The 24,782-nt window shown below is 43.4% G+C and overlaps 1 protein-coding gene across 2 annotated transcripts in view; it reads left to right on the top strand.

The window, feature by feature from the left end:
- Window positions 1-20,655, top strand: part of SLC5A12 (solute carrier family 5 member 12) — a 46,412-nt gene extending 25,757 nt beyond the window's left edge. For both annotated transcript variants that reach the window (XM_053283566.1, XM_053283567.1), the window contains exons 9-15: window positions 3,988-4,100; window positions 9,299-9,366; window positions 12,946-13,032; window positions 13,384-13,559; window positions 13,975-14,078; window positions 16,884-17,011; window positions 19,615-20,655. In XM_053283566.1, the coding sequence (XP_053139541.1) occupies window positions 3,988-4,100; window positions 9,299-9,366; window positions 12,946-13,032; window positions 13,384-13,559; window positions 13,975-14,078; window positions 16,884-17,011; window positions 19,615-19,779 (841 nt within the window). In that variant the 3' untranslated portion in view covers window positions 19,780-20,655. The remainder of the gene's footprint in view (window positions 1-3,987; window positions 4,101-9,298; window positions 9,367-12,945; window positions 13,033-13,383; window positions 13,560-13,974; window positions 14,079-16,883; window positions 17,012-19,614) is intronic.
- Window positions 20,656-24,782: the final 4,127 nt, after the last annotated feature.

Raw genomic sequence — 24,782 nt, 5'->3', positions numbered from 1 at the left:
CTGTGAGTATTAATCACCCCTTAGCAGTGCAGGCCTAACCAGGCTGGTTTTGGACATTGGTGTCCTCTCCCAGGCCCCTTAATGGGCAACACACCCTGATTCAGGGTAGAAGGGGGGCTACGCTCATTTCATCCCCATTCTTGTCAACCTGTCTGGGTCAGGGCCACTCCTAGGTTTTCCAACACCCCAAGCCATGCAACCTTTGAGGTGTGGGAACCCCTGAAGCATGTTTTCTGGCAAATCAAGGTCCCTGAGCTGCCAAGCCTCATGGGACCAATTGCCCAATCCACCTTTTTCCAAACTGCCCAAGGGTGCTCACCGTTCTCAACCCACGTGTACATCCACCCAGCCGCACTGTAGCTGCCATGAAGGGAGGTCAGCCTAGCTTGGCCTTCCTTGCCCATCCAAGATCACATCAAGTGCCCTCCACAGGTTCGCCAAGTACAGGTCGTACCCTGCTGTGGACAGATGCACCCCATTGGGCCGGAACAGTTTGGGCAACGAATGCACGATTCCAGGTTGATGAATGTAAGCGCCCCCATAGGCAATGGCGTACCTGCCCATGGCTGCGTTCACCTTATATTGAGCCCTCTCAACCCCTGCAGGGCTCCAAGCCCCCTTCCAGACCCTGCACTGTAGGCAGTCAGCCCACACAATGAGTGCAATGAGTGCACCGGGTGCCCACTGGCGGATGGTGGCGAAGTCGGAGGTGGCCTGCTGGATCAAGGAGAGTCCAGTTTGCTTCCCCAGATCATTCTCCTCCAAGTGAATAACTAAAACCGCAGGTGGGGGCCTGCTAGCCCGCTCCTCCCATATCCTCAGCAGTAGTTGCTCCCACAGCATTCCCCTCATGCCCAGCCATCGCAGGGTGGTGTGTTGTCGGAAACCCAGCTGGGTACCAGTCAGCGAGGTGCTGGATCATTTGTGGGCCCAGAAGACCAGTGAGTGGCCGCAGATTAACACACGCACCGGAGCCGCTGCTCCACCAGCACCTGCCAAGAAATAAAGTACACATTGATCAGCAAACATACCGCTGGAAGGCCCCAGACTTCCAGTGCCCAGTACGCTTAATCTCACCATCACTGCGGCCCAACCTGCAGGTGCTGGTGGCTGCGCTAATTCAGAAGGAATGAAGGCTAAACAGGTGAACTGGTTCACCCAAGAAAATGAGCGCTCTTTGCAAAATGGCCCAGAATTGGCACTGCATAAGCAGTAAGCCATCCATATGCACAACAGTCACCCCTGTGTGCTGGGCTGCAACGCTATGTACTGACGCAGCGCCTGTACCAGGCACAGTGTGCTCCCCTCAGTGGAAGCCAACTCGATATGCCCGAACGGGGCGAGGGGTTTATTTAGAAGGCTGGCGGGGGTGAGGAGGAAGCTCCACGGACCCCTCCCTGCCGCCTCCAGGAACTCCCCCAAGGGGAGTACAAGGTTAAAAATCCCCCCACCAAAAAAACATTTTTGGTTCGCGAATCCCCCAAACCGAACCAAACCCCAGGGGGGTCGAGGGGGTGTCAGACCAAACTGGCCCCCTTGGGTTTGAGGCCAATTTGGCCTCGAACCAAACCAGGCCCACCGGTTTTGTGCACACCCCTGGTGCAGGGAAGTTCTATTGCAATTGCATTTCCCCAAGGCTTAGTAGCCATGCAGCAGCCCTGCCTCTGCAAACTGTACGGGCGGACTTTACAAGGGCTCACAAGGAGTACGTGCACCTCTTGTTTCCATCAGTGGTCCCATGTGCAGTATGGGAGCCCCTGGCTTTTTTCATGCCTTTGTCTCTCCTGAAATGTCATGTGGGCATAGCATCCCTCATCAACATTATCCAGCTTTTATCAACGCAGTTCATTCTACTAAAACAGGGATGGAAATGGGCTTGATCATTCATGTAATGAAATCAACTGTGATTGATTCATTGATTGATTGATTAAGTGCTGTCAAATTGGTGTCGACTCTTAGCAAACAAAGATAGATTCTCTCCAGGATGTTCTGTCTTCAACTTGGCCTTTAAGGTCTCTCAGTGGTAGCAAGTACCAATGGTACAGTCTCAACTATAGTACCAGGTAAAGAGGACCAGTCACCATAATGAGAAATGTGTGTACTGTAATCCATACGACCCATGTACTCAGCTCCCCACACTGACACAGAAGACAAGCATGCTAAATCTCAGTCCATGAAAGATCTCAGTGAATCTGTGTCATAACAGAAGCAGTAGCAGAAATAGTAACATGTGCTGTGTTTGGGGTGATGAAGTCTGACTAAAAAAATGCAATGTGGATTTCAATTAGACACTTGAAGAAACAAAAAGATAGCAACTCTTTAGTACAAGTTGACAACATAAGGCAGGGCATTCAGGAAATAGTCTAATTTGAAGGTCTCCTCAACAGAATGTTTTTGATTTCTTGTAGCAAGTGTAAAATTACAAAAGTTTGGCTGACTAGTTTGCAGATTTTTACATCAAGTTTCATGAGTAGAAGCTCCTTGTCAAGTATTATAACAGGAAATGATCCATAGTGCGATATGAATTAGAAGGCTGGTCACATCATGATGATAATAATAATGATTGCTAACATGATGTGCAGTGTTATGGCTCCTTAACACTGCACCTCAGCACGGCTGTTGAATCAAAATGCAGTCCTGGAACTGGTACGAATGGGTGGTAGCACTAGTAGTACCACTTCCACAGTTTCCCCCCTTCATGACAACGGGGAAAACTATGCTGTTGCTGCTAGCACTACCACCCATCCTTTCTTATCAGGAAACATTGGGACTGCATTCCAACTCTGCAGCAGCCCCTGGATGCAACATAATGGAGCCATAATGCTGCCCACAATTTAATTAATGATGATGATGATGATGCCAGCGTGATGATGATGATGATGATGATGATGCCAGCGTGGTGTGGTGGTTAGAGTGCTGGACTAGGACCGGGGAGACCCGAGTTCAAATCCCCATTCAGCCATGAAAACTAGCTGGGTGACTCTGGGCCAGTCACTTCTCTCTCAGCCTAACCTAGGGTTGTTGTGAAAGAGAAACTCAAGTATGTAGTACACCACTCTGGGCTCCTTGGAGGAAGAGCGGGATATAAATGTAAAGATGATGATGATGATGATGATGAAAAAAACAATCATAATAATTGTACCTAAAAAGTGTTCTTAAAAACAAAAGCAGGCCTAGACCAAAGGCTTATACTCTTTATACAAAAATAAAAAGTACAGGAGAGGGAAGAGAACAAAAAGTAGGGCCAAATTCAGGTACCTGTTCATAAGTAATGTTACAATAGATGTTATAATGACCAGGTGGAATAACCAGTGAAGGAGACAGTCCTGGTGGAAGAGGAGCCAAATGCAGTTGGTTCCAGCCCAGCCAATGGAGTGGGTCTTGCTATCTCAGTTTAATGTTGCCACATGAAAGCTAGGGATATAGTCCCTTGGTATATCCTCCCCATTCCTACAGCACAAAAGGGGAATTTTTTGCCCTCTCTCCTTTCAAACCACCCCACACACTTGGAAAATGAATCACTCGTATTCCCACATGCCAGTCACAGACTGGTTCAATACAGCTGGCATTTCTGCCTATACAAGGTGCCCTTCCACAATTCCAATCAATTCCTCTCTCCTGCTGCAGCTCCTTGAGCCACATCCTAAGCCATTTTGGGCTGCTGTGGGAAACAGGGACTGGGAGATCCCCATGAGAGATATTCCAGTCACGCTGGAGGCTGGGAAAGTGCTCACTGTTATGAGAAATGTCCCACTAGATCCAAATCAATTAAAAAAAAGTTGCTTGAAGTTAAAAGGGGGATATCAACCTTCTAAATGGGTAATAAATAAAGAATATATATGTGGGTCTTGGGCACACAAGTTTCACTTTCAGGGCTTTGTGAATTGTCATTTAGCTGGATAGTACTTGAACTAGCATACTTTGGTACCAATAATGGTTGGGGCAAAGAGGAAAGTTTTCTTACATTGCCCATGTTTGTTTTTATAGCACGGTGGCTGCAAGTATAAATGCTTTGGCAACAGTAACATTTGAAGATTTTGTCAAGCACTGCTTTCCAAATATCTCTGAACGTATGGGCACTTGGATCAGCAAAGGTTTATGTACGTACTGTAAATGGATATGAGTGTTGTGTGTGCACATGTGTGTGACTAAAATTCTGTTGTTAAATCGAACAAAGTAGACATTTTAGATGAAGTAACAGGTATTTTCTCTAACTGCAGTATAGTCCAAATCTTGCCTCTTTTTTAAAAGCTCCTTAATTTTAGCACTTATTAAATACTATTCAGATAACTGTATTTGTGTGTCTTGATAAAACTTTGCACTGTAAGATTCCCAACTTATTGTATTCAAAAGCTGAGGTAGTGATTTAATAGATATTTGAGCCCTCTTCAGATGTTAGCTCCCTACATAACCTGTATTCCATGGCCACTTTTGGACATAACGCCAAACTGGAGATAAATGTGCCAGAAGTTTGACTTTGTGATTGTACAGATTTGTGAAACCACAGTTTCAGCACCCAATCTTGGGTTGGTTTTTGACCCCAAACCATAATTTGAACCTTCAGTTTGTAGTGGTTTTCGCTGCTGAAACATGAAGTTTGAAGGCGGCATTGTGTCATCCAAATTCTGCTGCTGCTGTAACCTGGGTTCCATGCCAAAGTTGCTCCCACTACCACTGAGAGGCCGGCTTGGAGCAGCCCCAAAATGCATTGGTTCTAGGGTTACCATGTTTCTCACTGGTTGCCTCTTGGAGCTAATGCCCCACCCCCTGCCATCTCCTTTCTCCTCCTGCCACTGCTTGGCAACAAGGATGCCACATCCCTACAGTTCCTGCATTTAAAGGAACAGAAGTGCACTGGACAGGCAGCTTTCCCCTTCATCTTTAGACCTCCCTTGGACAAAAAAGGGATGGGAAGACAAGACTGAGACTGCAGGATAAGTTTCAGAGAACTCATCACGTGATCCCCACTAAAAGCAATACTTGAATGCATTTTTTTCAACAAACATCACAATCACCCTCAGTTCCCCCATCCTTCCAACATAACGGACCTCTACCTGTAATTCCTATATGAAATATTGTGATAATTGAACAAGGAGAATAGGCATACTTGCAGTCGGGATGTGCATGGAACTGGTTTGGTACTCCTTTTCTGGAGCTCTGAACCGGTTCCATCGACCAGCGTTCAAACCAGTTTGGAGGGTGGGTGGTTGCTTTAAATGACAGGGAAAGTGCTGCCTACTTGCCAGCCCCTGCCTCACCACTTTCCCCCCACCAGCACTCTCCCAAAAAGCATAGGTGTGGGGCTGTAGCATTCCTCCTTGCAGCCCCATTCAGTGTCACCATGCAAATGGCTGATGCATTTGTGTGCACACAGTTGGCCATTTGTGTGGCGATGCTGAATGGGGCTGCAAGGAGGAATGCTGCAGCCCCACCCCACCCATGCTTTTTGGGAGAGCACCGGAGGAGGAAATGTGGCAGGGCAGAGATGGGCAGGTAGGAGGCACCCTCCCTGCTCCTTAAAATAACCCCACACCCTTCCAGGAACGTTCAGGGAACCCTGTCAGTTGCTTAACACCCGATCTAATGCATCTGCTCAGAGTGGGGGGCAATTCTGTTGAAGATGTTGCATGTGTTGCCTGGCCAGGCAGCACTACCATGGGTGCATTGCATGGTTGTTATCTGTATATTTACTCTGTATATTTACATTATCTGTATATTTACTGTGGACGGGGACAGCAGTATTCCCTCTAATTGTATAAAGGTATGTATATACATTGTTGTATAGGGATGTATAGCCTGGTTCCCTGTTTAGGAGGCATCCCTGAGAGGTGCGGTAGAATGCATTCCTGCAAAGGAACAGCAACCATGAAAGGGACCACCCTTATTTGGAGTCGAGCGCACAGTATTCCCTTCATTCTCCCTAAGAAACCCTTCCCCCCACTTGTCAAGCTAAAACAGAATGGGTGATGGGGTGTGTGTGTTTGGGGGGGGGGGGTAGGATCGCCAGGTGCAGCCAGTCTATCTCTAAACAGTTAAGGTGGGAAGTGAGGGGCCCAATCTTTTCTTCCTGCGGCGTGGGAGGGGGACACCCCAAGTCCCTTCCTTCCCAATTGGGGAAGATAGTTTGTATTTCCCCAGGAAGATTAAAAGAGATCCCCCACAAGGGGAATGCAGAGATCCTCATCTATATTAATAGATTAATATATATACACATATTGCTATCATATACATACATATTAATAAGTAAACAACCATTTTTCTGACTGTATTGATCACTATGGCTGGCAAGCCAGCAAGTGGATTCCCCCTAGGGAGAGTCCCTTTGCTGTTCCCCAGCTGCTCTCCAATGGCAGGGCATGTTTCAGCACCATGATCACTAATCGGGGTGGGGGGATCCTCACCACAGCCCTTTTAAATGCAGCGACTGCAAACTTAGTATGGAAACCCCCACATTCTTCATCAATGTTTGTATGCATAGAATGTGGGTCACTCCTCTTGACCAAAGGTGTGGGCCACAAGGCTTCATGAGGTGCTACCTTTCCAGGGCAGGTAACATCCGAAAAGTCCACTGGCAATTCATTTGCATGAGATCCGCCCTGGCTCCAGGAGAGACTGCATGGTTTTGTCACGGGATAAATTTTTCTAGTGCACTTTACCTTCTACCACCCATCCAGCCAAGAACCCACCCACCACTAGCCCAAAGTTATAGGTGCCATTTTGTGTGTATCTCCCAAGACCCTGTTGCCATTTTGAAGTGCCCCATGCCATTTAGTAATTGTGCTCCTACATGACTGCGTAGTTTGGAAGTTCCTGCAAAGGCAGGGGTGCAAATTATGTGATGAAGGGGTTAAAATGTCTTGTACTGCCCAAAGACGGATGATCAAGGCTGAAAAGCCATGATCACTCTGAGAACACTCTCCTCAAATATCGTGCCCAACGGTAGCCACTTTACTGATGTCCTGACACCCTGCCCACAGTCTGGTGACATGAGTGGCATGTAGCTTGCTGGGATTCAGCCTCGGTGGGCCAGGAAGAGGGAGGGGCTCCTCTTCCCAGAAGCCTGAGGTTGCTGGACCATTGCTTTGGAAATTCACCTTGGGTTCATCAGCCTGAGGTTTCACACTATGTTCGATGGCGGCCAATGAATCTCTGCTAACTGGGAAATAGGCACTTTTTAATGTGGTGGTTCACTTCTATTTGGCAGAAGGAAACAACTATCCTTGTTCAGCCTAGCCCAGCACCTTACCGGTGGCTGTTGCTGGTGTTTATCTTGCTTTTGTTTTTAGATTGTAAGTCTCTTTAGGACAGGGAACATCTTATTCCTTTTTCTATGTAAAGCATTTTGAGAAGTTTTGTTGTTGAAAAACAGCATATACATTGTCTACCACCTCCACTACCACAATGAACAACACCACAGGGAGTGTGGGAGCAGAAATGCACCACTAGCAAGCAATGGGGAGTCTTCCGTTTGAGACAACTGGACAGCTGTCAGAGAAGATAGATGGATCAATAATTCAATCAGTGTAAGGCAGCAGCTCCATCAGTTCTGTAACTCCATCTGTTTAGGGCATCATGTACAACAGATTTCAGAATGCATCTCTGTAGTGTTTGTGAGCTGAAATGCAAGATTTAACACACTGCCACTAAGCTACTGTGGTTGCTAGGGGAGAAGTGATAAGTGCTTTTTGTAAAAACCTGTCAAATATCAAAATTAATGAATAGAAAAGTTTCTTAATGCTCTCCTTCAGCTGAATAGGTATACAAGACTTATTCAGACTTATTATAAAGCAGCTTTAAGTCAGCATGTGGAGGGAGTGGAAGTGTACTGGATAGCCCTACCTCACACATTAGCTCTCTTTAGCTGATATACTATCCCTCTTTGCATCCAGGACTTGTCTGTAGAAACATAAGGAGAGTCCCCCCCCCCCGAGGTTTAGAAGGCTGGCCAGCCAGGTTTCTACAACACAAGAAAAAACTCTTCCCTCATAATGGGTTTCACAGACAAGTGCAAAGCCTGAACATAAGGACGTAAGAAGAACGTTGCTAGGTCAACTGAAGGCCCATCTAGTTCAGCACCCTGTTTCCCAGGGTCCAACCAGGTGCCTATGGGAAGCCTAAGCTTCAGTCATATCCCCATGTAGTCACCTTTTTTTCTATACTAAAAAACCAACCCCAAACCACATTGTAGCTTTTCCTTATAAGAAAGATGTTCCAGCCTCCTATGGTATTTTTGGTTGTCCTCCTCTGCACCTTTTCCAACTATATGTTACCCTTTTTGAGATGCAGCAGCAAGAACTGCACACAGGATTCTACATGCCATATGTGACTGATGTAGGTGTGAGCATCAAGCACATCAACAGTTGTGGGGAGGGATGGTTATTTGGCACACTCCTGTTTCCTCCACCATGCATCAATAGAAACCTCTTCTACAACATCTAAAGAGGGCTACAATCTTGTTCTTGTTAAACGTCAGCATTTTCATACAGATGTTACTAATTCTGAAAGACATTCATTTCCATGGATTAATGAAAGCAGCTTCTTTTTTCTATGAAGATAGGGATGAAAAGAGGACATGTCATGACCATTAACTGTGTCTTCCTTTGGACATCACAGCAGGGCCTCCATTCACCACACACAATCTCAAATGAGCTCGATCTGCAGATTGCAAAGGGGGAGGCACTGGCTTCGTGGGCTTCCTTGGATGCATGCAGGAAAACTTTGGCAGCCAATCCAGTAGAAGGGAGGGAGGAACTTCCTACCCTCAACTCCAGTTTATTCAGCTTGCACAACCAGAGGCCCCACTGACAGCATCTGGCAACACAATGCCACTTTTGGACCTGACTTTCGGCGGCAAAACTGGATTGCAACTGCTTGTTCAGATTTAGGTTTGGCAGCTAAAACCAACTCATAGTTCATGATGAAACCTGTGGGTTCATGCATTTGGATGACCAAAATCTTGAACCTCTGGTACGGTTGCCTCTGGTTTCGTGTTACGTCTGAAGGCGGCCTGTGTGTCATTATAGGGGTGTTTTAAAAACCTTCCTCTGAGGTTATCTCCTCTGAGGTTATCTCCAACTGTCCTATGAGAAGAGGCCAAAAGAAAATTCCAATAGTATCCCTTTAGTGCTGACTTCAGTAAGCGATGTTTAGTAATGTTCATGGAATATGTCACCAAAACATTTATATGCACCAGAATAAAGACTTCAAATTCAGAATCATTCTTATCTTCTACTTGCTAAAAATCTGACAAGAATACATTTGGATGTTTGTAGTAGCGTCTTTTGTAACTCTTTTTCAGGTATAATATTTGGAGTGATATGCACTTCAATGGCTGTAGCAGCATCGCTCATGGGAGGTGTTGTGCAGGTAAATGACACATCTGAAAATACTGTATTTGGCATGACCCAGAGCTTCTGAATGCATAGGGAATTTACATTCTGTTCCAGGAAAAAGAAAACTTCAACTAATATTGTGGGAAAGACTCTGGTGTGTGTAGCAGTTTCTCTTACCATAGAAGAGACCAGGAAGCCACTACTTTTATGGATCTCCACATACCCCTTGGTGTGGTTGTTAGGGATGTGCGAACTGGTTCGAATTCGAACTGGTTTGAATTTGAACCAGGGTGGTTCGAAGGTTCGAATTCGAACTGAACCAGCCATCAGGTTCGAGCTGCAGGTTCGAATTCGAACCGAACCAGGGGGTGGTTTGATTCGAACCGGTTTGAACTGGTTCAGAAATCCAAAAATTGGTAGGATGGTAGCTGGCACACAGGGGTACCTGCCACCCAAACCTCAAAGCAATCGAACACTTGTACGATTTGTTTATGAATTTTTGAAAATTATTTTTATTTTTTCTCATAGGGTATAATGGTACTCGAATCGGGCCATTATACCTTATTGTGGAGCACCCATGGGTGCCAACAACTACCCAAACCCTGAAGCAATCGGACAGTCCTACGATATTTTATGAATATTTGAAATATTTTTAATTATTTTTCTCATAGAGTATAATGGGACCAGAATCAGTCCATATCCCCTATTGTGGAGCACCTAGGGGAACAAAGGCAGGGTGGGTGGTAGACAGACAGGGGTGCCTACCACCCACAAAACCCCAAGGCAATTGTACAGTCCTCTGATTATTGGTGAATTGTTAAAGTATTTTTGAATTCCTCATAGAAAATAATTAGGATTGCAGCAAATGTATAGCTCCACTTCGGGGGGAAAGGGGTGTTGTAGAGTGCAGTGTGGTGGGTGGTAGTTCCTAGGGTGGGCAAGGAAGCTATCAGAATTATTTGAAAGGAATTGGGCAAAGGGGTGATTTTTAAGTGATTTTTGAAGTTTACGCGTCTTTAAGGTTTTTCTCCATAAAGAAGCATGGAGGTGTCAGCAAATGTATAGCTTCATGTCGGGAGCAAAGGGGTGGCCTAGAGCAGAGTGTGGTGGGTGGTAGTGCCCAAGGGGGCCAGGAAGCTATCAGAATTATTTGAAAGGAATTGGGCAAAGGGCTGATTTTTAAGTGATTTTTGAAGTATATGTGTACTGGGTTTTGTTGTTTCTGAAGTGTTCTGAGTGTAGATTCTTTGGTAGCATATAAGATTTTCAATGACAAACTATGAATCCACACTCATTGCTAACCTTAAAGACACATAAACTTCAAAAATCACTTAAAAATCAGCCCTTTGCCCAATTCCTTTTAAATAATTCTGATAGCTACCTGGCCCCCCTTGGGCACTACCACCCACCATACTCTGCTCTTGGACACCCCTTTTCCCCCAACGTGAAGCTATACATTTGCTGACACCTCCATGCTTCTTTATGGAGAAAAACCTTAAAGTCGCGTAAACTTCAAAAATCACTTAAAAATCAGCCCTTTGCCCAATTCCTTTCAAATAATTCTGATAGCTTCCTTGCCAACCTTGGGAACTACCACACACCACACTCCACTCTAGGACACCCTTTTCTCCCCGACGTGAAGCTATACATTTGCTGCAATCCTCATTATTCTCTATGAGGATTTCCAAAATAATTTTAAAATTCACCAATAATCAGAGGAGTGTCCGATTGCCTTGGAACTTTGTGGATAGTAGGCACCCCTGGTTGTCTACCACCTGTCCCACTTTTGTGTCCCTAGGTGCTCTACAATAGGGGATATGGGCTGGTTTGGGTCCTATTATACTCTATGAGAAAAATAATTAAAAATATTTCAAATATTCATAAAAAATCATAGGGGTGTCTGATTGCTTTGGGGTTTGCATGGTTGTTGGCACCCAATGGGTGCTCCACAATAAGGAGTAATGGTCTGGTTGGAGTCCCATTATATCCTATGAGAAAAAATAAAAATAATTTTCAAAAATTCATAAAAATTGGTACGAGTGTCCGATTGCTTTGAGGTTTGGGTGGCAGGTACCCCTGGGTGCCAGCTACCATCCTACCAATGTTTGGGTGTCTGAACTGGTTTGAATCCATTTGAATCGATTTGAACCAGTTCAAATTCGAACTGAATCAGGGGGAGGTTTGAGCAAAACCAAAACCGAACCACCCCCTCCTGGTTCAAATCTGGTTCAAATTCGAACCGAACCGGGCAAACCGGTTTTGTGCACATCCCTAGTGGTTGTTGCTAAAGAAGACATCTGTTTATTTTATTTTCTGCACTTTTCCATATAAATGATATTATACCATTAAGAAATTGTACTACATGAGGAGTTATCAAAGACAGAGCGAGCCCACTCATGAGGCAAACTAGCCTTCTCATGGGGCACCAACTCTGTTTGTCTGCTCTGCTGTGACAACCTCTTCATGTGCTCCCTAGATTTTGAAAAGAGGGGAATGGAATAGAAAAGGAAGTCAAGGAGACAAGTGTCTCTTAGGAGATGCTATAGCCCACCATGTTCTCTCCTGCACACTTCCTCTTCTGCCCAACTACCTCTTGTTCTTAGAATTCAGTGAGCACAGGGGGAGGTGGATCTTTTCATGCCTACTGGCATGAAACCAGGTAATGTGGATGACATTTTTTCAATGGGGCTTATCTTGCTGCTTCACTGCAGCCCTACACAGAGTCTTACAGCTCTGTTAGATTGTGTATCATGGCAACCCTTAAAAATATATGTATATATGTATGTTTGTATCTGTCTGGTTTATAAGAACTGGCAGGTGGAGTCCTGCTTTCATCTGGAGTCCATCTGGTGACCATGTGGGATAGGGCCTTCTATGGGACTCCCACAAAAGGTGCAGATAACCCTCTCTCTTTCAATGTGTTAAAGGTGTCCCTTCTCTCATGTGTTAAAATCACACTTGTTCTACCTGGTGTTCCCTACTGCTGGCTAATTGAAATTAGTTCTAATTATTTCTGTCTTACTTGTCCCATATCCAGTATTTTTATACTGCTCCTTGTCATCACTGTTTTATTGGTCAATATCTTAACTAATGTTTCACATGTGCAGCCAAAGGATGCAAACCCACAGCGGCTGTGGTTGCACTTAGGAACAGTGAAGTGACTTCTATGGGCAGGTTGGTTTTCATCCAATCTTGCCTTTCCCTGGAAGTGCTCTGTGTAACCCAAAACTATGTCTTGAAATTATTTCTGTGCAACCTGAGCTTATGTCTCTGAGAGCTGTATAGCCCTCAGGGACATAATTCTGGGTTGCACAGAGCACTTCTGGTTTATATAAATTGCCAGCAAAAAAAAGTACAGTTTCTCTAAAGGCTAGTTTTCTTTCCTTAAACCAGGATTAACTGGGGAAAATAAGAAATACATCATTTAAAAATCTGAACTTGAAAACAGAATATCTACATGCTTTTTAATCTGCCAAGAAATTGTGCACAAGGAGAACTCCTGTGTGTTTTCTGTGAGCTGACATAGAAAGAAACACTAAAGAAAAAGAATGTGGAGACACTGAAAGACAATTATTAGCTTTCTGAAGTATCCCTCATTCTTCATTTTAAATAGGCTTCACTGAGCATTCATGGAATGTGTGGAGGACCTATGTTGGGGTTATTTATACTGGGAATTGTTTTTCCTTGTGCCAACTGGAAGGTAAGTAATAACTACCATTTCTTTAAAACTGCTATTTGTTGAACTTGTTCATGGTCTTAGTAGGTTATAATTACTATGAAACATAACAAACCATCTATTGTGCTATACTGTTCAATTGCATATGAGGGCAATACTTATTTGTTCCATAAAGACATACTGTAATAGCAAAACAGTGGTCCAAGCTTTTCAGCTCCATGACAGAATCTAATTCTGCATGGTTAAGGACTACGGCCTGTGTTATAGGTGATGCAGAGATGCCTGCCAGAAATGAGCAATACTTTCCCAGTTTGAAAATACATAGTATGTGATTCATACCCTAACAATTTTTCTAATTTTTCAATTTGATTTAAGGGTGCTCTTGGAGGCCTTCTCATTGGAATCATCCTGGCATTTTGGGTTGGTATTGGAGCTTTTGTGTACCCTGCTCCACCTTCAAAGACCCTCCCATTATATCTCTCAACAGCTGGATGCATTGCCAATAATACAGAGACCGTAGCTACCGTGATTCCTACTTTACCTCCTGTCAGGTACCATTTTGTCACACACAAACCCCCAACTTTATATTATATGAAATTTCATTTTTTACATTATAATTATACTCAAATAGTCCTATAATCTGTCCCACTCTTAAGCCTCTGCTAAAATGATGCATGGTTTACTTCAGTGTAAAGGTAAAGTGTGCCATCAAGTTGATTTCGACTCCTGGTGCACACAGAGCCCTGTGGTTTTCTTTGGTAGAGTACAGGAGGGGTTTACCATTGCCTCCTCCTGCGCTGCAGTATGAGATGATGCCGTTCAGCATCTTCCTATATCGTTGCTGCCCGATATAGCGTACCTCTATTTGGGTATGAGTTTTATTAGTGAATCAATTTTTGTTCAGAGAGAGTATGTATAAATCTATAGTGGTCATTGACGTTTTGCCTATTTTTTTTGCCCTCTTAGGCCTCATCTGGCAGATACCTGGTATTCCTTGTCGTATCTTTACTACAGTGCTGTTGGGTGTCTTGGATGCATTATTGCAGGACTTCTGATTAGTTTTGTAACAGGTTGGTTCTTTACTGATGATTGTGCTTCTGAGTACTGCTTCATTTCACAGACATATTCTTTGCTATAAAGCGAACAGAACAAGCCTGTAAGTGCAAAATGAAAAGAACATGTCTGTGCAGTTTCAGTGCTGATTAATGTCTCCAATAGTATATGAGGAACCAAGGTATCTGGCATCTGTATGGCACAATCAGTCACACCAGAAGTGAAGGCAGAGCTAGAACTGCAGTGGGGGATGCTGACATTGGACAGGGTGCTGACACTGAATGCTGACATTGACCACAAGTCATCAGAGGAATACATTGCACATTCCAAAGGTTCCATCAGGAGATTTTTTCTAAAAGAAAAAAATGATGCCAGTGCTATCCAACAGGTTGAAGAGAAGGAAAACTCCTGGGTTAGGTAATCCTGAATCAGAATTTTATCAAATCTTTGCACACATTACGGATGTGCCGTAATGTGCTTCAGCTGTCCGAATTGTGGGCACCTCCCTTTTAAAATCAAGGGCTTACACATGTCAATACCTGCTCCTTCTATACCTGCCATCTTGGTGCTCCCCCAGCTATGCCCACGCACCAGCAGGGCATTTCCCAGCTGCCTCTGCACATGCGTGGCGGCCATTTGCGTAGCCACGAGCATGCCACGTGCATGTTCAGGAGCAGCTGGGAGATGTCCCACTGGCACGCAGGCACAGCTGGAGGGAGTGACAGGATGTCAGCAATGTACAGACCTGCTCTGCTCTGTTTTAAAGGGGCTGTGTGTAAGCCCTCAATTTTAAAGGGAGGTGCCCACGATTCGGACAGCCGAATCACATTTTGGCACATCCCTAACACACATCTTAGTAGCCATAGTTGAGTTGTTTAATTACTGGCTTAAATACTATGCAAGGGAATGTGGGTTGTTTGAGCACCACCTGTGTCCTTGTGTGCATGTAAAAAGCTGTGAGGAGGTTGTGCTGCAGGGCAGACGTGCCTGGCAGTAAGGGCTCCATGCATGGAGTTGTGCAACATGCTGCACTTTGGAAATAATGGGCCATGCATCACACAGTTCCATGCACAGAATCCTTCCTGCCAAGTGCTGCTGCTCTGCATCTCCGCCTCCTCACAGCTGTTAATGTGCATGCAGGGGCATGGTTGATGCTTAAGCCTCCTGCATTCCCTTGCACAGTATGTAAGCTGCTAGATTTGGCATGGACCATACCAATCAGGACATAAAAGATTGAAATATAGTGGAATCTTGTAAACCAATTTCTATGTTAAACACATAATATAAAACCCTGGCATTCTAGTTCTGAGATAAAACAATATTATTGGCTAATATGTTAATCAGGATCGAGCTGGATTTATAAACAGCATATATGTGTTCGGTGAGCAATAAATAATGGTCAGATCATTTTGCTTTTTTTCTTGTATGCTGCTAAGGCATCTGTTAGACTTGAATAGCCATAGTTGTTCCAGGTTATGGAGGCACTTAATTTGGATCTAAATGTTATACATGGATATAGTTAATGGCTTATATGTTCCACCACATTATGAGGGTGGAGCTTGAGCTAAGCCCTTGCAAAGAGGTTGCTGTGGAGCTTAGCCAAAGCCTTGTCCCATAACCAAGCATATGTAGAGGGGAGGGAGAATGATACTGTTCTCCCTTGCCTCCAAAAGTACTTTTTGGCACCCAGAAATAGGTCCCTGAGGGACACATACTAACCCCAGCCAGAGTGATTTTTTTTTAACAGATCTTTGAATAAGGTGGTATAATGATGATGAGATATTCCAAAATCCACAAGCTTTCTCATAGTTTTCTTTAATGAATTTTATCGCTTCCCTAATCTCTTCTTTTACGGTTTCATTCTACATGTAGCATAAAGATAGAACAAAACTGTGGGCAGTGTATGCTAAAGAAAAACATCAAGGCAAAGTAGTGCCTACTAAGATATTCATTTTGGTTATGGAGGCAGATGCAAGAAAATGGAAGATTAGGGAAACTATGTACATGGAACAGCTATGTCCTACTATAAACGTAAAAGAAGAAATTAGGGAAGTGATGAAATTCATTGTTTATTGAGTGAGGATATTTTCACTTTCCCCTTCCTTATTATGAGATACTGGGAGTTTTGTAACAGGATTGGTTGACATTGGTACAGCAAAAGGATTGGCTAATTGCTGTCAATGTTGCTGAGCCATGATGCTGAGTTATTGTATTTAAGAGCATGTTTCAGCCACTAATGTACAGCACTGAAGGTGATGTGTTACATCGAAACATCTGCTAACTTTGACCATCTGTTTTATGTTTTTATTTACACATTAAAGAGGTCTTTGAGAAAGCTTGTAGTAACAGATTTGAATGCTGGAAATGGTAATGCACATCCCAATTTATGGATTTCAAATAGTGGGTGTTAGCTTAATGTTTGATCAATTGGTTGTATATCCAGATGAAAATTATCAAAGTGGTAGTATGTTACTTGGGTTGAATGTATTACTAGCACACAAAGTTGTAGCTTTGGACTGTAAATCAGCAATAATTCCAAGAATTGAGGAATGGCTGATCAAGGCATTAGAGAATGCGGATGTAGACAGGTTGATAGATAATGTTCACCAGGGAAATAGACCCAGACTGTTGACTGAACTGAACTAAAATGAACTCTCTTCCTTTTATACTAGCGTAATATGGTTATAAAAGGACAGAAAGAAGCTATCTTCTTGTAATGACAAATTCTGAATAAAATATTTTTTAAAACCATCTGCTCCCTGATAGGTGCTTAATCAGCTATTCAAGATATGCACTCTTAATGTTTACTTTGTTTTATCTAGGTCCTAATAAAGGCCGTGATATTAAACCGCTGTTAATTCGCCCAGTCTGCAACATATTTTGCTTCTGGTCTCATAAATGTAAAGCCTTGTGCTGGTGTGGAGTGGCACATGACAACAAAGCACCTCAGGTAAGGCCTACCCATAACAAAACATCTGAATGTCCTTCAGTTGCTGTCATGTGGACTTTTTTTTTTTTGTCCCACAGATCCATTATAGGCTGAGTGCGTTATCTTAATACCTGCTTCCAAGCTGATAATATCAGGTGCTCCCCAGCATACATACTTTTCTGCTACCTGAATAGCAGATGAACAAATGAGAAAGATGTATTGCTCTGGGCAATACATTAAGGAATTCTTCCAGAAGAGTATCTATCAGTGAGGAACTCAGATTTTTTTCTCCCCATAGGATCAAGCGCAGCTGCTGCCTGCAGTACTGGTTCATTAAATGGGAATTTTGTCTTCATACCCAGCAGCGAGTTCTGATAAAATCCCCAGCCTCTACACAAATCATTGATTCCTCATGTTGAATCAATGCATTGAAATTCTCAAAGTGAGGTGTAATGGCATGCAGAAACAGAATGTACAGTTTACAGACTGGATTCTTGAATATATTTGCTATTTTCCAAGCAATGCACATACAGTTCCTAAATAAAATACCTCCCCCATTTCAGGGAAATGGGAAAATTAAACTGAAGGAGTTATGTATAAGCTGGTGGATACTGTTTCTGAATATAGTATCTTCCTTTCTGCATGGATATTAGAAAAATAAACTGAAGGACTTGTGAAAAAAACAAAGTGGATAATCGTTCCCAAATGGAATATCTTCCTTTCTGCAGGGATACATAATATAAATTGAAGAAATTATTCTGAAAAGCACAGTCACTGCTTTCTCAAATGAACCTGACCCTTTTCTGCATGGAAATCTGCACCCTCTGAGACAGGCAGTGAGACCTCATGACTAGAGGTTTATGTACTCCTGGTGGCCATACTTACCCCGCTGCCCTCTTTGGTGAGCAGGGGAGATGCAGAGAGATGTAGTCTGAAGGAGGCTCCCTCTCTGTCTCTCTGTCTCTCCTCCCTCAAAGCTGGAGAAGGTAGAGAGTGAGAAAGTGATGTCTCTCTAAAGGGAGGAGGGAGGTTGTGGTGGGAATCATGAATTTCTATTGCATGGTCGTGAGCTGGAAAATAAAATGGCAAATTGTGAATGTCCTGGGTAAATTGGGGCAGTTGGCAGGTCTGCAGCAGCGCTACTGTTTCTGGCTTTGCTGCAGTGGATCTCCAAGTTCTTTACAAGACATTAGAACTGTGCATCATTTTTCGTATGTTTTTTCTGTTTCTATTATGGCTAAAATAATAAAAACATTATTAAAGCGGGGCGGGGTGGGGGTGAGAACTGTGCATCATGTTGGCACTGATTTTTTGGTGCATGCTTATCCAAATTAGTCCTAATGGTGATTGCTAGATAGAGTGGCCTTTTGCAAGGCTCATAGTGGGATGGTGGAGACATTGCTGAAAGATTCCTTTGCTCTTAACCGCTTTTTGGTGTTCCCCCCCCTTTTTTCCTGCCTATATGATAGTCCACAGCGTGCACAGGATTCATAGCTTTTTTTACATACCTTTATTGTTTAAAATGCTTAAGGTATAGCCTGTGAGTGATACTTACCACTAGCTAATCTTCATCCTGATCATAAAGCATCACCTCTCTTCTACAATATATGATTGTTTCATAAATGTATGCTGCCTCCTTATTAATATAACATGAGTGCTAGTAAAGGATACCATTTCTGTAGATAGGAATGGCAGCTTATATGGAAGAGATGAGAAAAAGGAGGAGGAGCAAAAGGAGGAATTAGCATCTGCTATGCTTACAGGTGAAACTCGGAAAATTAGAATATCGTGCAAAAGTCCATTAATTTCAGTAATGCAAATTAAAAGGTGAAACTGATATATGAGACAGACGCATTACATGCAAAGCAAGATAAGTCAAGCCTTAATTTGTTATAATTGTGATGATCATGGCGTACAGCTCATGAAAACCCCAAATCCACAATCTCAGAAAATTAGAATATTACATGGAACCAAGAAGACAAGGATTGAAGAATAGAACAATATCGGACCTCTGAAAAGTATACAGTGTACTGTGCTTGATTGGCCAGCAAACTCGCCTGACCTGACCCCATAGAAAATCTATGGGGCATTGCCAAGAGAAGGATGAGAGACATGAGACCAAACAATGAAGAAGAGCTGAAGGCCGCTAATGAAGCATCCTGGTCTTCCATAACACCTCATCAGTGCCACAGGCTGATAGCATCCATGCCACACCGCATTGAGGCTGTAATTGCTGCAAAAGGGGCCCAAACCAAGTACTGAATACATATGCATGCTTATACTTTTCAGAGGTCCGATATTGTTCTATTCTACAATCCTTGTCTTCTTGGTTCCATGTAATATTCTAATTTTCTGAGATTGTGGATTTGGGGTTTTCATGAGCTGTACGCCATGATCTTCACAATTATAACAAATTAAGGCTTGACTTATCTCGCTTTGCATGTAATGCGTCTGTCTCATATATCAGTTTCACCTTTTAATTTGCATTACTGAAATTAATGGACTTTTGCACGATATTCTAATTTTCCGAGTTTCACCTGTATATCCTTTCTCATTTAGGACATGACAAGCAGGAATAGAAACTAGCTGTTATCAACTATTCTGTTTTAAATATTATTTCTCAGGAGGAGTCGAAACAAGATCTACAGAAAGAGCTTGCAAAGAATGTAGAAGCAAATGATGCACTTAAGAATGGACTGAATACAGAAATGCAGAAACATTTACCTGGCTATAACCCCGGTGAGAAGTCCTACACAAATACAAGTATAGACGCAGAATCTTACTTTTAGTGTGAACAGAAGATGAGACACCAAGATAACCACAGAAATCGCATAACTTTAGAATAACAAATTTTTGGAGTCTGATTGGCTTGAAAGACATTTATCTGTAAGACAAAAGAAGGCTAGGAGGAACATTCATTTTATTTATGGAAGTCATTTCATAAAAGGAAAGGAATTCTTCCTAAGGCTCTGTGTGTGGTGAATGTCGTCAGAGAAATTATGGGAAACGAGGGCTGTTGTGAATTGGCATGTAAGTTGTCTAGCTAAAGTGGAGCATGTAATTAACATTTCCCATTTCTCAAAAGCAAAAAATTAGTCTCACTGACTTGTTTGCATTCCGGAGTGGACATTCATCTTCCATTGTTTCTACCACAGGCTGACATCCTGACTAAATTACTAACTAAATGTACTAACATTCTGACTAAATTATTCAACAGCAGCCCTATTGAAGTTGTCCATTCAAGTAGCACTACTGAGTAACTTAGTCTGGATAGCAGCCACTGGTTGTTATGATGCACAGTTCTTAGGGTCATGGAGCGACTTGTGGAGCCATTGCTGCCAAGATGGAAGCAGCAGGCCGCTGTTGAGTTCAGGAGGTAGTGTGACCAGCGTCACCATATTTTTTCCTCCCATAGTCGTGAGTGGGGAAAGCTGTGGTAATACTGGTAGTGCTACTGAGCTATCTTGATAGTGGCCCCCTCTTCCATCTCTGCAGTGCTTCTGTGAATCACTCCGTGTCCCTAAGAACCGTGCATCATGTCCATCAACAAATTTAAAAATGCAAACTGTGACACAGATTGCATCTTGCTTTTCGAAAGTACAGTGTTATGCTACAGTTTTACATCTGGACACTTTCTCTGTGTTCTGTAGGCTGACAAATAAAGCACTTTGATTTATGATTTATGAGTCATTGTGAATTTTTCCAACTTCTGGCTCTATCCTGCAATGACTGATTAATGCCATGAGAAGCACTGAGAGAAGCTACTGAGCAAAAGCCTCAAACAACATCAATAATAGCATCAATAACTTGTTGACTTAGGGGAATTGATTATTGTTTCATTTGATTATTGTTTCATTTGTAAATCTCCTTGGGACATTTTATGAGAAATTCCCAAGGGAAAGTGATATAGCTCTCTCCTAAGTAATGATACATAACTGTATATTTATAAATATTCCCCATCCTGTCACCAATGAGTACAGGTTATTTCCCCACATGGTAACTGGCTTCGCACACCTGGTAAGAAACTTTAAGCAGCTACTGTATAGTACTCTGGTTTTAACACTGGTGTTTCCCATAGCTACTGCAAAAATGTGGATAACAGTGGAACATCCTTAAACATCCATATCCACATGATTGGCAGCCCTGATTTGACTCCTGCTCCTAGGTCTGTGTAAAAAGCTGTTTAATGAGGACCATCTATTGTCTACACTGTATGTGTTTGCTGTAGGAAAAATAGGTGCAACACCATGCACTACAGTAAACACCATTGCTACATACCTCTGGAGGCATCCTAAATGGCATGCAAAAAACCCTGTCAGTGTGAGGATCACCATCACAAGATTAGTGATCGCAGTATTAAGCACCATCAGAGGCAGCTCATTGCGTTTCACCGCTTGTATTGAGGAATGCTGCCTGTAAACAGCAAGTGGTAGTGAAGCCCAGAGGGCAGAGAGTGAGAGCTGGTGTTGGAGTCGCAGTGGTGATGATGGGCAGGTGACGCTCCTTGCTATAGCAAGTGCAACAGTGGCAGCAGGAGGGCAGGGCGTGCCCTGGAAGGGTGAGGCTGGTGCCTAGGAAGAGGAGTGACATCAGCGCTGGTCTCTAGCTTAGGAGGTGGGGCTGGTGAACTGAGAGTGGGGTCAGCAAGGGGGAAGAGGGGGAAAAGAGCCTGGAATGGGGTGGTGGTAGCAGAGAGAGGTGGACAGTGGACTGCAGTAAGCAGGTGGGGTGATACCTGTAGTGGGGATCTGGGGCACCCACACCTTGCCTCCTAGTGGTGCACTTTGTGCCTATCACCAAACTTGACCGCATGGGAGAGCCCCCCCCCCCCCAGCATGATGGCACCAAAGCTTGCTGCTTTAGAATTCCGGGTTTAGCTATATCTAGGAGTGGAATGTAATAGTTGCATTGGCAGGATAAATATGATGCCTGCTTTAAGGATTTCAACTTCATTACTAAGAATGCAGTTGTCAAATGTATATGACAGAACAATTGCTTGCATTTGCATATGTAAATTTTGATAAGGTAAACAGCATTAACTATTTTCTCTTATGTATAAGGTTTGGGGAACAGGCAGCTGCAGAGAGAAGGGGGAATCACTGGAAATGGCCCCCCTCCGCTCTGTGCATCACTTCCTGTGATGCACAGGAAGTGATAATTCTTAGTCTCAACATCAGTCATCTTTTAAAAAACACTTCTTCAGTATAATCAAACTCAGCTCCACTCAGATAAAGCATTCTCATTATTGCCTATGGCGGGCAAAAGGGTCTGTTTCTTTAGCACGCCATCTTGCATGCATAAAGTACTGACTTAGCAGGTGTACTAACACAGTACTGTAAATACCAAATCTTTTCTGTTGAAAGTTAGGGAATATGTTGGCGCAGCTAGAACTAGAAATTGTGCATTAATTATATCGAAGTGGACAGAAAATGTATTGACCAAGTCAGGATCAGTAAATGTGAAATACACAAAAATGCAATAATTTGGGTCGAAACAGTGAATCAGGGCAGGACCTAGCAACGAATGGGCTATGTGAACAAAGGATTACAAATGCTGAGTCGGACACCATTGTAACACATCACAGCACTTCTAGGCTGAGCAAAGGCCCAGCCTGGTGGTGCTGGCAGCAGATGCAGTGGGTGGGCGAGTGAGTGGGCAGGCATGAGATGGAGGTGAGTGCTGCAGGCAGGTGAGTAAGATGGCAGGGGTCATAGGCAGGCAAGCGAGAGGGCATGTGGCAGGCAGGTTGGGCATCTCCATGTCTTCTGCCTCTCCAGGGATGGGTGGGAATGGCATAGGGAGGAGGGTGCCAAAGCCAGAAGTTTTTTCACATGGTGCTTTTACTTTGAATTGCTCCCAGGAGTGTGTGCTTTCACACTTTGGTAGATTCTCACCAGAGTCCCTGCGAGATCTTTGGGAACACTTCACTCACAACTTGGATTTTTCCTTCTGAGTTTAAACTTCACAGCGTTATGTCCGGAGTTAAAAAAAACCCACAAAAACCCTGTGTTTCAGTTGTTTTTCTGGATAAAGCTACCAGTCAAGCTTTTGAGATGCAAGCTTTTAAGATGCAAACAGGAAGCTGCCTTCTTTAATGCTGCGATTCTTATTCAAAGTGGCTTCACTGCTGTCATATTCCGAGAGCTGAAGCACTGTGTGAAAAACTCCTAGGCTTTGCCCGGGACACAAAAATTGTTGTGACAGCTCTGCTGAGTTTACAAGCTTAGGAGTGAAGTGCATATGGCTAAATGTCAGCACAAATATGCATATGTTATGTATACTTATACACATTTATATCCTGCCCTTCCTCCAAGGAACTCACGTTGGCATTATGGATGTGCACGAACTGTGGATCAGCCCACTGTTAGAGCACTTTTTGGGAAATTTGACTGGGAACTTTAAGAAAAAGGAGAGCAGGTCCTTACCTGCTCTCCTCCACCTCATTGAGCTTCCTGCTGGGGCAGTGCATCTCCCAATAACCCCTGGCATGGTGCTAGCATGCACATGGCATCCACACATGCATGGGTGCCATTTGCGTGACCATGCAAATGGCATGCGTGGATGCCATGTGCATGCTGGTGCCACACCAGGGGTTATTGGGAGGCACACTGCCCCAGCAGGAAGCTGAATGGGGTTGAGGACAGCAGATAAGGACCTACTCTCCTTTTTAAAGTTCCCAGTTGAATTTCTCAAAAAGTGATCGAACCGCAGTTTGTGCACATCCCGAGCTGACATAATTGGTTCTTCTTCCCCCTTTCTTCCTCATGACAATCCTATGAGGCAGGTTAAGATGAAAGAGAATGTATGGTCTAAGGTAGAACTGTTTCCTATAGGGGCTGATTCAAAAAGAGCCTTTGCAGCATACATGTATTTAATTCCTGCACCCCACCCCACTCTCCTTTTGTCCAGTCTCATTAGGCCCTCATTTAAAATACAATGAACAATAAGAATAGCAAATAGTAAACAAATGTTTATTTTTGATTGCATCAAGACACAGAGTTGAATTGGTAATAGTTAAGACATTCTTGACTAGTAACTAACAGTAGTATTTTGAAAGTCAGACTGTAGCTGCTCATGCAGTCTGTCTTGAAAGTACATGCATAGACCAAAGTTATTGTAGACTAGATCAACAATGACCTAAAGCTTTTTTAGTTTTTGCATTGGATGCTAGTTCTGAAGCTCTGCAGCTTTGAAGAGCCCACAAATGCAGCTGCATGCACATACCACTAATATTGGTACTTTGTTTAGAAAGACAAGAATTTAGAAATACCAAAAGAAAAAGATATTTAACCAGCATTCGTGTAATACATATTTCCTGAGAACAGAGTGTGCCATATATCTTTGTAAAATCATTGGCATTCAATGTAACCACAGTAAACCAAATCTAGCAGAGTATTTCTCCCAGCTGAAGCAAATGGCTATATATCAGCATATCTTTAGACACTGTTTTAGCGAAGGGCCTCAAGCAAGCTGCCCCCCTCCCCCAAATTTCTGTGTGCTTTCCAAGAGTGAAAATAGAATTAGTTGGATAGAAAGGAGGCTGTAAACGGAAACCACTAGTCTTTCCAGTTGTTCAGGAGGAATGGCTAGGGGTGTGTGGCTTTGGACTTCTGGTCTGGAATTAAAATTAACTGTGAGTATATTTGTATTGAACATAGTTGCACAACATTTGGGAAATTGCAATGGTTTCATTGTTTTTCTTCGGCTTTAGTAATCAATCAGAATGCTTCCAGGTATAGATCAAACTGTGACTGACAGAAGAAAGCACAATTCACATTCCTATGTGTTGATG

The sequence above is a fragment of the Hemicordylus capensis genome, chromosome 1, assembly GCF_027244095.1.
Source record: "Hemicordylus capensis ecotype Gifberg chromosome 1, rHemCap1.1.pri, whole genome shotgun sequence".
Lineage (NCBI taxonomy): Eukaryota > Metazoa > Chordata > Lepidosauria > Squamata > Cordylidae > Hemicordylus > Hemicordylus capensis.
Note: the sequence above shows the minus strand (reverse complement) of the source record. Positions and strands in the feature narration are given on the sequence as shown.